Source organism: Microcaecilia unicolor, chromosome 6 (assembly GCF_901765095.1).
Source record: "Microcaecilia unicolor chromosome 6, aMicUni1.1, whole genome shotgun sequence".
NCBI classification, from domain to species: Eukaryota; Metazoa; Chordata; class Amphibia; order Gymnophiona; family Siphonopidae; genus Microcaecilia; species Microcaecilia unicolor.
The window spans coordinates 316,229,315-316,241,791 of NC_044036.1; the positions used below are offsets into that span (position 1 = coordinate 316,229,315).

Sequence of the window (12,477 nt, forward strand, 5' to 3'; positions counted from 1 at the left end):
CATGTAGTCCGGTGTCATGCCATATAACATATGAAAGACAAAACACATGGGGTGTTGTTTACTAAGCCTCGCTAGAGGCACGTTAGCGTTTTTAGTGCGCATTGTATAGGCACCCAAGGTATTCATATGGGCACCTACACAGCACGTGCTAATTTTGTGCATGTGCTTCAAACACTAGCACACCTTAGTAAACATGGCCCATAATTTAAAAATAATCCTGCCTTTAATAGGCAGCAAGTGCAGCTTGCATAATAATGGAGTGTCTCTATCAAAACACAATACCTTGAGGACAAGCCTAGCTGCCATTTTAGGACACCTTCCTTACATCCAGCATAGATGGAGTTGCAGTAATCGAATTGAGTTAAAACCAAGGATTGAACTAGCAGACTAAAGATGTCAGGCAAAAAATATGATGATTCTCCTCAGGTTCCAAAGAGACCTGAAGGATGTTTTCTCTACCAAGGAAACCTGAGGCTCAAATGCAAGGTGTCTGTCAATTAATATACCCAGTACCCTAAGCATAGTGTCTAGGTAGGAGATAGGACGGTCAAAGGTGTTGGTTACAAGAAATGCAGTCTTTTCTCTATTTAGCTTAAATTTAAATTTGGAAGCCCAGGATTTCAACAAAGCAAGACCAAGCCTAATCTTAGGGATAATTTCTGGAAGACCAGTCTTGAAAGGGATATTGATTGTGACATTGTCTGCATAAATTAATTTATTGTAGAAAGAGAAGTTTAGAAGCTGTAGTGTGAAACAAAGTGGGAATTGAATTTCTAGATCTCATGGATGGTCATTTTGTAACAGGCTAGCTAAACTGTGCAGTAGTGACACCAGATTAACCCTTCCAAAATGACCTCCACATTCACACATGCTATTTAGTGCGGTTAAATTTATTGGGGGGTCCTTTTACTAAGGTGCACTGATGGATATAGCATGCGCTAATGATTCACTGCCTTGGTTGAATCTCTTTGGGTTCCTTTTACAAAGCTGCGCTAGCGATTCCAACGCGGCAAATATGACGAAGCCCATTCAGTTCTTATGGGCTTCGTCGCATTTCCCTGCACCAGAATCACTAGTGTGACTTTGTAAAAGGCGTCCTTCATAAATGCGGCTAATAAATCCCAATAAATAAAATAAATGCTGCACAACTAATTGTGTACCTGTGGGCTGCATGGCACTTAACACACACTAATTTATTAGCACATCTTATTAAAAGAACCCCTTGCACCTATTTTATAAAAGTATATGTATGTGTGTGCAAAAGCTAGCTCCTCGAACATCTCGACTTAGTTTAGTTACATTTGTTCATATGTAGACTGGATGCAGATATAGGACAGGCAATTTCATAAGACAAAATTTCTCCAAGAAAAACACCCTCACCCACATAAATGTATGTTAACATGACTTCCATAATGCTTAAAGGGAGGAGGGTAATGGTTGAAAGGTTGGCAATAGACTGTTGCTTTGGACTTCAGTGAGTATATGATTTGTTACAGCAAAATTCATATTTTGGTGCCTGTAAAGGAGAATAGTAAGCCATGAAGAGAGTATGATAGAGAAGATTTACTTATTATATATTTTAGAAAGCAAAATTGCGTGTTTGAATATAGTTACTGATATTCGAACAAAGCCGCCTACTCCTAAGGAGCCCTTTAACTAAGCTGCACTAAAAAGTGGCCTGCGCTATTTGTAGTGCGTGGATCTCCCACGTGCTAAGGCCACTTTTAGCATGGCTGTAAAGTTGCTGCAATTTCTTTTCTTTCCATGTATGGTATGGCCACATGCTAATTTACCAATTAACACATGTCCATTAGTGCAGGAGCCCTTACTGCCATCAGTTTACTAAGCAATAAGAGGTACCATGCTAATCTCATGCTAAAAAAATATTGTATATATTTTAGCATGGGATTGGCATGCGCCGATCCTAGAACTACCTTGGGACACATGAGCATGTCCTGTGGTACTACCGCATAGTAAAAGGGCCCCTAAGGTAATGCTTGTGTAGGAATTAATGGCTGCAGTGTAGATCCAAAAGCTTTTTTTGTGCAGAAAATGAGAAAATTATTTAAACTAACTCATGTTATTCATCTAGTCATGTAGGTCAAGAATTTTAAAGTCTTTAAATGGCGGAAATCGTAGTTTATGTTTATCTGAAAAGAGTCTCTGTGAGTGAATTTTCATGACTATAACAATAGCACAAAGACCAGTGAATACTTCCTTTACAACACGTTAACTTTCATTGTTGAGCTTTGCGACAAGACGGGATACAAACCTAGCCAAAATTCAACCAATGAGAGGCGTCATGGAATACTGTGCGTGATTGGGTTACTTTCCAGTTCAAGAACCAATGAATGCTTTACTTTAACAACCAATGAGGTGGCTGAATTTCTACCAATCACAAAGCGGACCCGAGCACGGCTTTTGTGTTCTATGATGTCACCACGATGCTGGATATCCTGGCCAATGGAAGAGCCCGTTGGAATATCGTGTAGATATGCTAATACAGTTGTGGTGACGTCAGTACGCTGCGTGCGGGTTGAGTATAAAACCTGAGTGCCGTGGGGGGGATGGCACAGTGTTATTGTTGTAAAGAAAGGGGAAGGAGGATTTTTTTTCGAAGCGAAGGACCTAGCGCGATCTTAAGGTAAGCATAATATCGGGATTTGGTCGTTTTGTGTTACGGAGAGCAGAGTATTGAGCCGTGATGTTAGTTGTTTCCGGACACCGGTAGAAGAGGCTGGGTCCTTGTTCTTGACTTTTTTTTTTGTCCTTCTGTATAGCCGGCGCAGTCGGGCGGAGCGCGGCGGTTAACTGAGGGTATAAGGCTGGTAGATTCGGAGTTGTGCTTTGGAGGTTGGGGGAGGGTGATGAGGTTTTGTTTCTTTTTTTTTTTTTTTTCTTTTAACTATTGGGATGATGGTAAGGAATAATTAGAGGGGAGGCCGCGAGTCTCTTGTCTCCTTTTGGTTCCTGCTCCCCGGGGAGTTGGAAATTCTTGGCAGGTAATAAGCTTGTGGGGGAGGGGTGGCGATGCGCTTCCTTGTCTGGAGAGGGGGGGCGTGACTTGTGTTCTCCGTTGGCGCCTGCGCTAGCGGGAGGATGACCCTCGGCTTCTTTTCTTTAGCAGTGTGGTACATACCGGACTGGGGTGACTTCCGATTGATACAAATATCTTGGTGGTGGGTGATGCCTCGGGGGGGGGGGGGGTTGTTTGGAAGGTGTGACGGGTGGGTGCTGCCTCGGGGGTTAATAGGCGTTTGGAAGGCGTGTGACGGGCCCCACATCTGTGGGAGGAGACGACGTAGGTCAGTGCTGCTCATTTGTTGATGCTGCTTATACGTTGATGCTTTTCCGCCTCTCGTTTAGGCGAAGACACTATGGCTCGTACTAAGCAAACTGCTCGTAAATCTACTGGTGGAAAAGCTCCCCGTAAACAGCTGGCGACCAAGGCGGCCAGGAAAAGTGCACCCTCTACTGGAGGCGTGAAGAAACCTCATCGTTATAGGTATAATTTGCTTTTTTTTCTATCTAATGGGTCTGCTGTGGATCTCATTTGCATGCGGCACATAATAGTAAACGCTAATATTTAATTGATTTAGCGTGTGTTTTTTTTTTTTTTTTTTTGCTGTCCTCGTTAACTTGTATGGCTCTCATGTATGAGTGGCTGGTGATGTGTTCCCTGATCTCCCTAGGCCTGGCACTGTGGCACTTCGTGAAATCCGTCGTTACCAGAAGTCCACAGAGCTGCTGATCCGTAAGCTTCCATTTCAGCGATTGGTAAGGGAAATCGCCCAAGACTTCAAAACGGACTTGAGGTTCCAGAGTGCAGCTATTGGTGCCCTTCAGGTAGTATTGACCACTTCCCTGTAGCAGAGTCTAAATATAGACTGTAATTACTTGTAAGATCTAATTACAACTGTTAAATCACAAAATTAGAGACCTTATTTTGCTATGGTGTGGCTAAAAGTGAAGTATATACTAGATATCAATGTAACTGGTTTTCCCTTGTTAAACAGGAGGCCAGTGAAGCATATCTCGTTGGCTTGTTTGAAGATACCAATCTGTGTGCTATTCATGCCAAGAGAGTCACCATCATGCCTAAAGACATCCAGCTGGCTCGCAGGATACGGGGAGAGAGAGCTTAATCTGATAATGGTCATTTTGTAGTAAATTCTGTAAAATACTTTGGTTATTTGTGACTTTTTTTTTGTACGAAATTGTTTATAATATGTTGCATTTGTACTTAAGTCATTCCATATTTCACTCAGGATGAATGCGAAAAGTGGCTCTGTTCATAGACCTCAGCTATGTGGGCAGAAGTGATTTAGTTCCAATATGCAGAAGGGGGTGGGTGATCTTTCTTGCTTCTCATGCATGTTTCTGTATGTTAATAATAAATTGATGGGTAGGTCAGATTGTAAGGTACTAGAATGGTATAAACATGTACAGGGTCCTTTTGCAATAAAACTGGCTATGACTTGATCCATGTGTTTAACAAATTGGGGCTGTTAAGTCTAACCAGACATCACTGTGATAGGAAATGGACTTTTCAGCCATGAAAGGACAAGTCTTAACCACAGTGTAACTTAGTTTCCTACAATGTAAAACCTGGCAGCTATAGAATACACTATGTGCGTTTATAATAGCTATTTTATATATTGTAGTGTTGACATTTTTAAATTAAATGTTTTACATTCACATGCAACAATTGTTCTCTTAACTATCCCATGCTTGCTTGTAGAATTATATCTTAACATAACCCACAGGTGTGTAGTATCCTTAGTGATCTATAAGGCACAGCACTGTTTTTATAATGCAGGCTATGCATATGGTGCTGTTCTGAAATCTCTCAATTACTGTAGTATAAACTTTAAGCTAGAGCAGCAATCAGCATATGTTCAGTTATTGTCTACTATTTTTCTTAGTCTGAATGCCAGCCTTAAGTTAGATTCAGTCATGATCTGACTATACTTTATATTCCAGTTTTGTGGAGTTGCTGTTTAAGCTCAGTTTGCTCTCAACTACCTGCTGCTAGCTGGGCAGGCCTGTATAGCTGTAGTGGTTGGTTATAGTAGTATGGCTTGAAACTACATCCTTAGCTCCTGGGCTGCCAGAAAACCAAGCATGCAGAAAAGGCACTAATGCAAACTATATTAGTGATGCAGGATTCTAGTTGCGTTTACATAATTATGCCTGAGTTCATTGAATTTGCCACAGCGGAGCACACACAACTCCATTCTTTCCCTTCATGTGATGCTAAAAGGCTGGCTCTGTCTGCACTTTCCAAGTAGTTGTAATTACAGAAAGGAAATGTTAAAAGTACATAAGCAATTCTGTAGGCTTGATAAGATCAGAAGGGCCAGGGCATGTCAGGTGCACCTAGCCTTTGCTAAGGCCACCTTAATGGTGTCAGAACTAGTTAAACCCTGCTTTTTACCTCCATTTAGTTGTAAGTTCTAGATGTTACTTAGATATTGAATGAAAAAATATCTGCAGTATATTTGTGACTGTAGTCCTGTACTTCTAGAAAATACTCATTGTGGGGTTTTTTTTTTTTTGTAAAAATGACAATTTTATTTTGAATTCCCTTCCCATTTTACAAGTGGGATGGACTTTTACCCTTGTATTACACATACCAGCATGTGTATAATCTCCACAAAATGAGCCTGCTGCAAGTGTGAGTCCAAAATTTTGTTGGAGCTTGAAGGAAGGTGTTTCCATTCTGCAGTTAACCTGCTGGTAACCTGGTTTATATCCAGCTCCTATAAGCAGTCTCTAGCCTTTTAAAGTCGGTTTTACTTGGCAGAGCCATCCAGCATAACCAGTAGCCATCATCAGTTAGACAAACCACTCTGTGTGTTTAAATCCAGTAGCTGAGGAAATAAGTGAGAAAAGTTTAGTATGCTACCATTCAGTTTACATTTGTGACAGTATAGGATAAACCAGGTTTCTTCTCCCTCCCTCCCCCCCAATCCATGGTAAGGCAAAAACGAGTTTCTATGTGCCAAATGTATCAGATAAAAAGGTTGCAAGGGTTAGTTATAAAGCAAGGTACCAGTTTAATCTGCAAAACTATTAAAAGTGCCAAGCCTATGTCTGAAAAAATACTTTACAACATCAATGTGTATAGGGATAAGAGGCAGCCCCATATACTGCTTGTTGTTTCCTCCTGCCTAGCTGTTGGTGGGAGCTTCCAGAACCGCACTCACTCTCTAGACTGGCACAGATGGGTTATGCACTCTTACCAGTAGCTGGAGACTGAGAACAAACTAAGCTACAACTGAGCCTATAAGTGTGGTCTGTGCAGCCCTCAGCAAGCCAGTCAAGTTGTCAGTCTCAGCAGATGGTAGCAGTGCCTGTGCAGTAAGAGTTGGTTGGGGGCCCTGGGTTTTGGTTACAGAATAGTACTATGGGAGCTGCTTTTTTTTTTTTTTTTTTTTTTTTTTTTTTTTTTGGGGGGGGGGGGGGTGAGACAAAAGCCCCAGTGGCAGCTGCCTGTGTCTTGCCTTCCTGTGGGTTTGGGGGAGGGGAGCAGTAGGATTCCCAGTGTTTTTCTTCTGTAGTGTTGCAGCATCTGAAGCGCTGTTTATCTGCGTTGGGGAGCTGTTGCAGCTGGGCAGTGTAACTTCTTAACGCTGTGGAGTGCTTTGAGGGGGGGGGTGGAGTCCGGCTCTGTTCTACCAGTTTTAGGTTTGGACCTTTGGCAGGTGTTTCCTTAGGTGAGCTCACTAAGATGGATTTACTGGTTTTGGTGGGAACTGCTGCCATCTTGGCCACTGTATTAGGACACGATCTCCCTCCGTGTTTAGAACCTGCTTTGTCTTTTGGGGCGCTGCTGGTTCAGCAGGCTCTCATGGATGCTTCTGGCATGGATTTTTCTCCCTGTTTGTTTTGGCCGTTTTCAAGGCTTTTGTTTCAAACAGTCGGGCTCAGCACTGCAGCAGGAGCTGTGCTGCAATTAGAGCCCACTGCCTTGCCTCCAGCTAAGCATTGTCAGAGTTGCAGTCATCTACCGCCCCCCTGATAAGCCCCTCTCTTCATTCCTTACTGACTTCGATGCTTGGCTCTCCGTCTTTCTTGCTCCTTCATCTCCATCCCTCATACTTGATTTTAATATTCATGTTGACAACCCATCCAATTCCTATGCTTCTAAATTCCTCACCCTGACATCCTCCTTTAACCTCTAACTATGCTCTACCACCCCTACTCACCGTAATGGCCATTGTCTCGACCTTGTTCTCTTCCTGTTCACTTTCCAACTTCGGCATCTCAGATCATCACCTAATCACCCTCACACTTCACCAACCCCCCCCCCCCCCCCCCCCCCAACCTCGCCCAACTATAACCACTGCCTTCAGGAATCGCCAAGCCGTCGACCCCCCCCCCCCCCCCCATCCTCTCACATCTCCAATCTCTTCCCTTCCATCTTATCTTCTGAATCCGTCGACAAGGCTGTCTCTACCTACAATGAAATTCTCTCCACAGCTCTGGATACCCTAGCACCATCTGTCTCTCGCCTCACTAAGCGCATTAATCCTCAGCCCTGGTTAACCCCCTTGCATCCGTTACCTTCGCTCCTGCAACCGTTCCGCGGAACGACTCTGGAGGAAATCTCGCACCCTGTCAGACTTCACCCATTACAAATTCCTGCTTTCCTCCTTCCAGTCCTCCCTATTCCTTGCCAAACAGGAATATTACTCTCAATTAACCAATTCTCTTGGCTCCAACCCTCGTCGCCTCTTTGCCACCCTCAACTCCCTACTTAAAAGTGCCCTCCGCCCCCACCCCCCTTCACTCTCTCCTCAAACACTAGCTGATTACTTCCGCAATAAAGTGCAGAAGATAAACCTTGAATTCACTTCCAAGCCTTCTCCTCCCTGTGACTTCTTAACCCACTCCATCAACCAACCTAATGCCTCCTTCTCCTCCTTCCCTGAGATCACCGAAGAGGACACTGCTCGCCTTCTTTCTTCCTCTAAGTGCACCACCTGTTTCTCTGATCCGATTCCCACCAATCTGCTTACCAACATCTCTCCTACAGTTATCCCCTCAATCTGTCACATCCTCAACCTCTCTCTCTCCACTGCTACTGTCCCTGACACCTTCAAGCACGCTGTAGTCACACCACTTCTCAAAAAACCTTCACTTGACCCCACCTGTCCCTCCAACTACCGCCCCATCTCTCTTCTACCCTTCCTCTCCAAAATACTTGAATGCGCTGTCCACAGCCGCTGCCTTGACTTCCTCTCCTCTCAGGCCGTCCTGGATCCGCTTCAATCCGGGTTTCGCCCACTACACTGGACAGAAACAGCACTCTCCAAAGTCTGCAACGACCTGTTCCTTGCCAAATCCAAAGGTCACTATTCCATCCTCATCGACCTATCGGCCGCCTTTGACACCGTCAATCACAGTTTACTTCTTGCCACACTGTCCTCATTCGGGTTCCAGGGCTCCGTCCTCTCCTGGTTCTCGTCGTACCTTTCCCAACGCACCTTCAGAATATTTTCTAACGGCACTTCTTCCACCCCCATCCCGCTCGCTGTTGGGGTTCCTCAAGGATCTGTCCTTGGACCACTTCTTTTCTCGATCTACACCTCTTCCCTGGGCTTGCTGATCTCATCACATGGTTTCTTTCCAGTACCACCTCTGTGCTGATGACACCCAGCTTTATCTCTCCACTCCCGACATCACAGTTGAAACCCAGGCCAAAGTTTCGGCCTGCCTCTCAGACATTGCTGCCTGGATGTCCAACCGGCATCTGAAACTGGAACATGGCAAAGACTGAGCTCCTTGTTTTTCCACCCAAACCCTCATCTCCTCTTCCCCCTCTTTCTGTCTCTGTGGACAACGCCCTCATCCTCCCTGTCTCTTCAGCCCGCAATCTCTGAGTCATCTTCGACTCCTCCCTTTTCCTTTTCTGCCCATATCCAACAGACAGCTAAGACCTGTCGCTTCTTCCTCTATAATATTAGCAAAATCTGCCCTTTCCTCTCTGAACAGACCACCCGAACCCTCGTCCACTCGCTCGTTACCTCACCTTGACTACTGCAACCTTCTTCTCGCTGGCCTCCCGCTCAGCCATCTACCCCCCACCCCCCTTCAATCTGTCCAAAATTCCGCCGCACGTCTTATCTACAGCGTGAACCGATACTCTCACATCACCCCATCTCCTCAAGTCGCTTCACTGGCTCCCAATCCGCTACCGTATACAGTTCAAGCTTCTCCTATTGACCTTCAAGTGCACTCAATCTGCAGCCCCCCACTACCTCTCTGCCCTCCTCTCCCCGTATGTTCCCACTCGTAACCTCTGCTCTCAGGACAAATCACTCCTATCTGTACCCTTCTCTACCACCGCTAACTCCAGACTCTGCCCCTTCTGCCTCGCATCACCTTATCCCTGGAACAGACTTCCCAAGCCCATACGACAGGCGCCCTCCCTGCCCATCTTCAAGTCCTTACTCAAAGCCCATCTCTTCTCCCTTGCCTTTGGCGCCTAACCACTTTCCCCATTCATGTTACCTACACTGACTACATAGTTTGTAACCTCTAGATTATAAGCTATTTAGTTATAACCTTTAGATTGTAAGCTACCTACACTGACTACATAGTTTGTAACCTTTAGATTGTAAGCTCTCCTGAGCAGGGACTGTCCTTCCCCATGTGAAACTTGTACAGCGCTACGTAACCCTGGCAGCGCTATAGAAATGCTAAGTAGTAGTAGGGTCTTGGGAGGACCTTATGGAATGTGCTGCCTCTCGTGTCTGAGCTGTTGACTGCCAGGTCTGAGCATGAGGACCTTGAACACCAGGAGTAGTCTCAGGGGCACAAGGCCTGTCCTGAGGAGCTCATTTCGCAGGTGTCATTGGTGCTACGATTCAAGGAGGCTCTGCCAGAGGCCCCCAGGGAGGTTGACCAGCTTTTTAAGGGTGTGCGCAAGGAAATTAGGGATGTCATTCAGGTGCAGTGGGCTTCCCCCCAATGCTCCTTTTTAGGTGGCAAGGTTGCTTGTTCATCTTCTGTATCATAAAACAGGATCATGATTTATTTATTTTTTTTTTTTTGGACGATGCCTACGGTGGATGCTGTAGTCATTGCAGTTACAAAGAAAAATATAGTGGCACAACCCTTCGGGACACCCAGCATAAGTTGGCAACTTCTGCTTAAGCAGAGTTTTTTTTGATGTGGCCATCTTGGCGTGCAGGCAGCTGTTTGTGAGGACTGGTTGCACAGTCTTATTTTCATTGGTCAGAACACATTTTGAACAGGAATTCTGATTGGGCCGCTAAGTTGCAGATGAGTGCTTCCTTCTTGTCTGATGCTCTTTTACGACCTACTTCCTGCTTTTTCTAAGTCCATGGCTCTTAGTGTGGCGGCCAGGTGCTTGTTGTGACTCCGAGGCTGGTCGGCGGACACGGCTTCTCCTAAGCTCAGGAAATTCCCCTTCCAGGGCTTCTTGTTTGGGTAATATCTGGATAAATTGGTGAAGAGCTTAAGTGAGACTAAGGTCCCTTTTCTTCCAGCGGATAGGCCTCTGGCAGCTGCCAGAGGTATGCCTAAGAAGTCTCTGTTTCAGGATATGTGTCGTAGAGGAGGCGAGGCTCAGCATAAGTTTTCCTGGGTACCGCCCTTGGGGGGGGCAGGGCCCCTTGGCAGCCATCCTGGCAAGGTCTGCCCAATGAAGGTATCAGGGTCCAGTCCTTGGTTCCCTTAGCGGTGAGGATGTGGGACTTTACAGGGAGTTGACCTGAATTACCTCGGATCAGTAGCACGAGGTTGGTTGAGACTGCTATGCATTGAAGTCTTTTGTGATGTCTGCTTGTCGAGCACCTTGGAAAGCACTTCATTCACTTTGCCATTTTTGGGACATTATCAATTCTGTGCACTTCCTTTTGGGTTAACCATGGCTCTCTTCCCCCGAACCTTCTCCAAGGTCATAGTGGTGGTGGCAGCTGCATTGTGCAAGGAAGGCGTATTAGTGCATCTGTATCTGGACAACTGGCTTATCAGAGCAAAGTCGGCCCTGATGTGCTCCTGGTACATGGCCAGAGAGGCCCATCTTCAATCAGTGGGCTGGGTGGTCACTCTGGCAAAGTCATCTCCTGCTATCTCAGGCCTTGGGAGTAATTGGGTGTTCATTTCGATACCAAAACGGGCAGAGGTGGTTGTGGGGTTCCCTCCCCCTTCTCTGAGGCCAGCATTTGGAAGGTGCAGTCTCTGGTCCAGCCAAGAGTATCTTCAGGTCCTAAGTTCCATGGTGCCTTCATTAGAGATGGGCCACTACAGTTGGTGCTTTTGTGACACTGGTCTCCTCGGTCCAACTCCCTGGAGGATCGGCTTCTGGTGTGGGGACTGGTCTCTGCCCATCTTTTATTGATGGGGGGGCATGAGTCTGGATTCTCTGCAGTGGAATTGATGGATGCCGGTTTGGTAGGCTGGGAAGTGTACTGTTTGGTAGCTCGATAAATGTGTTGTAACAGAGAGCGATCCGATTGGCACGTCTTGCGGTCCAGCATCTTCTTCAAGGCACAGCGGTGCACGTGATGTCCGACAATGCCACAGTTCAGGTGAAGTTTCTCAGCAGGCATCGCCTGGAGAATGGAAACAGGGTCCAGCGGCGTTCTCTTGAGTAGTGAGTGGCTGGGGGTTTCCAGTCTTGAGGGCGACCGTGGCCAATGCTCAGTTGCCTTGTTTGTTGAGTCGCAGGCAGAACAGTCGAGTGGAGGGATGGTCTTGATGCGCTTGTACAGCCTTTCTCCGCAGACAGCCTTCTCTATGGTTTTTCCCTGTGGCCCCTGATTGGCCGTGTTCTTCAATGGGTTCAGCAGCATGCCGGTCTGGTGGCTCCAGACTGGCCTCGTAGACCCTGGTACGGAGATATCATCATTCTCTCCTGGGGTACGAGCTGCTTGCATTCTTATCAGTAGTGGACCTTCTGTCTCAGGGTGGGTGTTCGTGTCCGAGCTGGCTCGTTCTTGCGGTGTGGCTCTTGAGAGCGCGTTTGTTGAAGAAAAGTTTTTCAGGCCCTGTTGGTGCTACTGGGCTGCACTCTAAGAAAGAGGTCTATTTCTCTTGGCTATGTTTGTGTCTGGTGGATTTTTGATGACGGGTCTGTGGATCAGTCTATTGTGCCACTTTGGCCCTCAATACCTCCGTTACTTTTTTCCTTTTTTTGGCAGGATGGATTGGATAAGGGTCTCGTTTTGTCCGCGCTAAAAGTAGAGTTGGCAGCTGAGGCCTGGTTTTGGGGCTTCATTCGGGGTTGTCCTTTGAGCTTGCCTTTTTGAGGCGTGCGCCTTTTTAGGCTGCTGGTGTGTCGGCTGATTCCTGTGTGGGAACTGGGGGTCAGTGCCCTTTGTGTTGTACACTGAAGGACTTTGAAGAGTGTACTTAAGCCACATTGAGCCTGCAAATAGGTGGGAAAATGTGGGATACAAATGCAATAAATAAATACTTGTAGTGGCCACGGTCTCTGGTCGG

At 46.1% G+C, this 12,477-nt stretch overlaps 2 protein-coding genes across 2 annotated transcripts in view; one reads left to right on the forward strand and one right to left on the reverse strand.

The window, feature by feature from the left end:
- The first annotated feature begins 2,542 nt into the window (after nt 1–2,542).
- On the forward strand, nt 2,543–4,698 carry LOC115473361 (histone H3.3). Its single transcript, XM_030208250.1, has 4 exons — nt 2,543–2,644; nt 3,367–3,505; nt 3,693–3,846; nt 4,017–4,698. The coding sequence occupies exons 2-4, from the start codon at nt 3,378–3,380 to the stop codon at nt 4,143–4,145; spliced, it is 411 nt and encodes a 136-aa protein (XP_030064110.1). The 5' UTR covers nt 2,543–2,644; nt 3,367–3,377; the 3' UTR covers nt 4,146–4,698.
- The window catches only part of LOC115473360, a 47,995-nt gene continuing 39,882 nt past the window's right edge, over nt 4,365–12,477 (reverse strand). The window contains exon 16 of the mRNA XM_030208249.1: nt 4,365–5,873. Coding sequence (XP_030064109.1) covers nt 5,839–5,873 — 35 coding nt within the window. The 3' untranslated portion in view covers nt 4,365–5,838. The remainder of the gene's footprint in view (nt 5,874–12,477) is intronic.

Bases quoted from the DNA above. Each gene is read 5' to 3' on its own strand.
- LOC115473361 (XM_030208250.1), top strand. From the start codon at position 3,378: ATGGCTCGTACTAAGCAAACTGCTCGTAAATCTACTGGTGGAAAAGCT. The intron at 3,506-3,692 runs GTATAATTTGCT...TGATCTCCCTAG, and splicing joins AAGAAACCTCATCGTTATAG to GCCTGGCACTGTGGCACTTC. The intron at 3,847-4,016 runs GTAGTATTGACC...CTTGTTAAACAG, and splicing joins CAGCTATTGGTGCCCTTCAG to GAGGCCAGTGAAGCATATCT.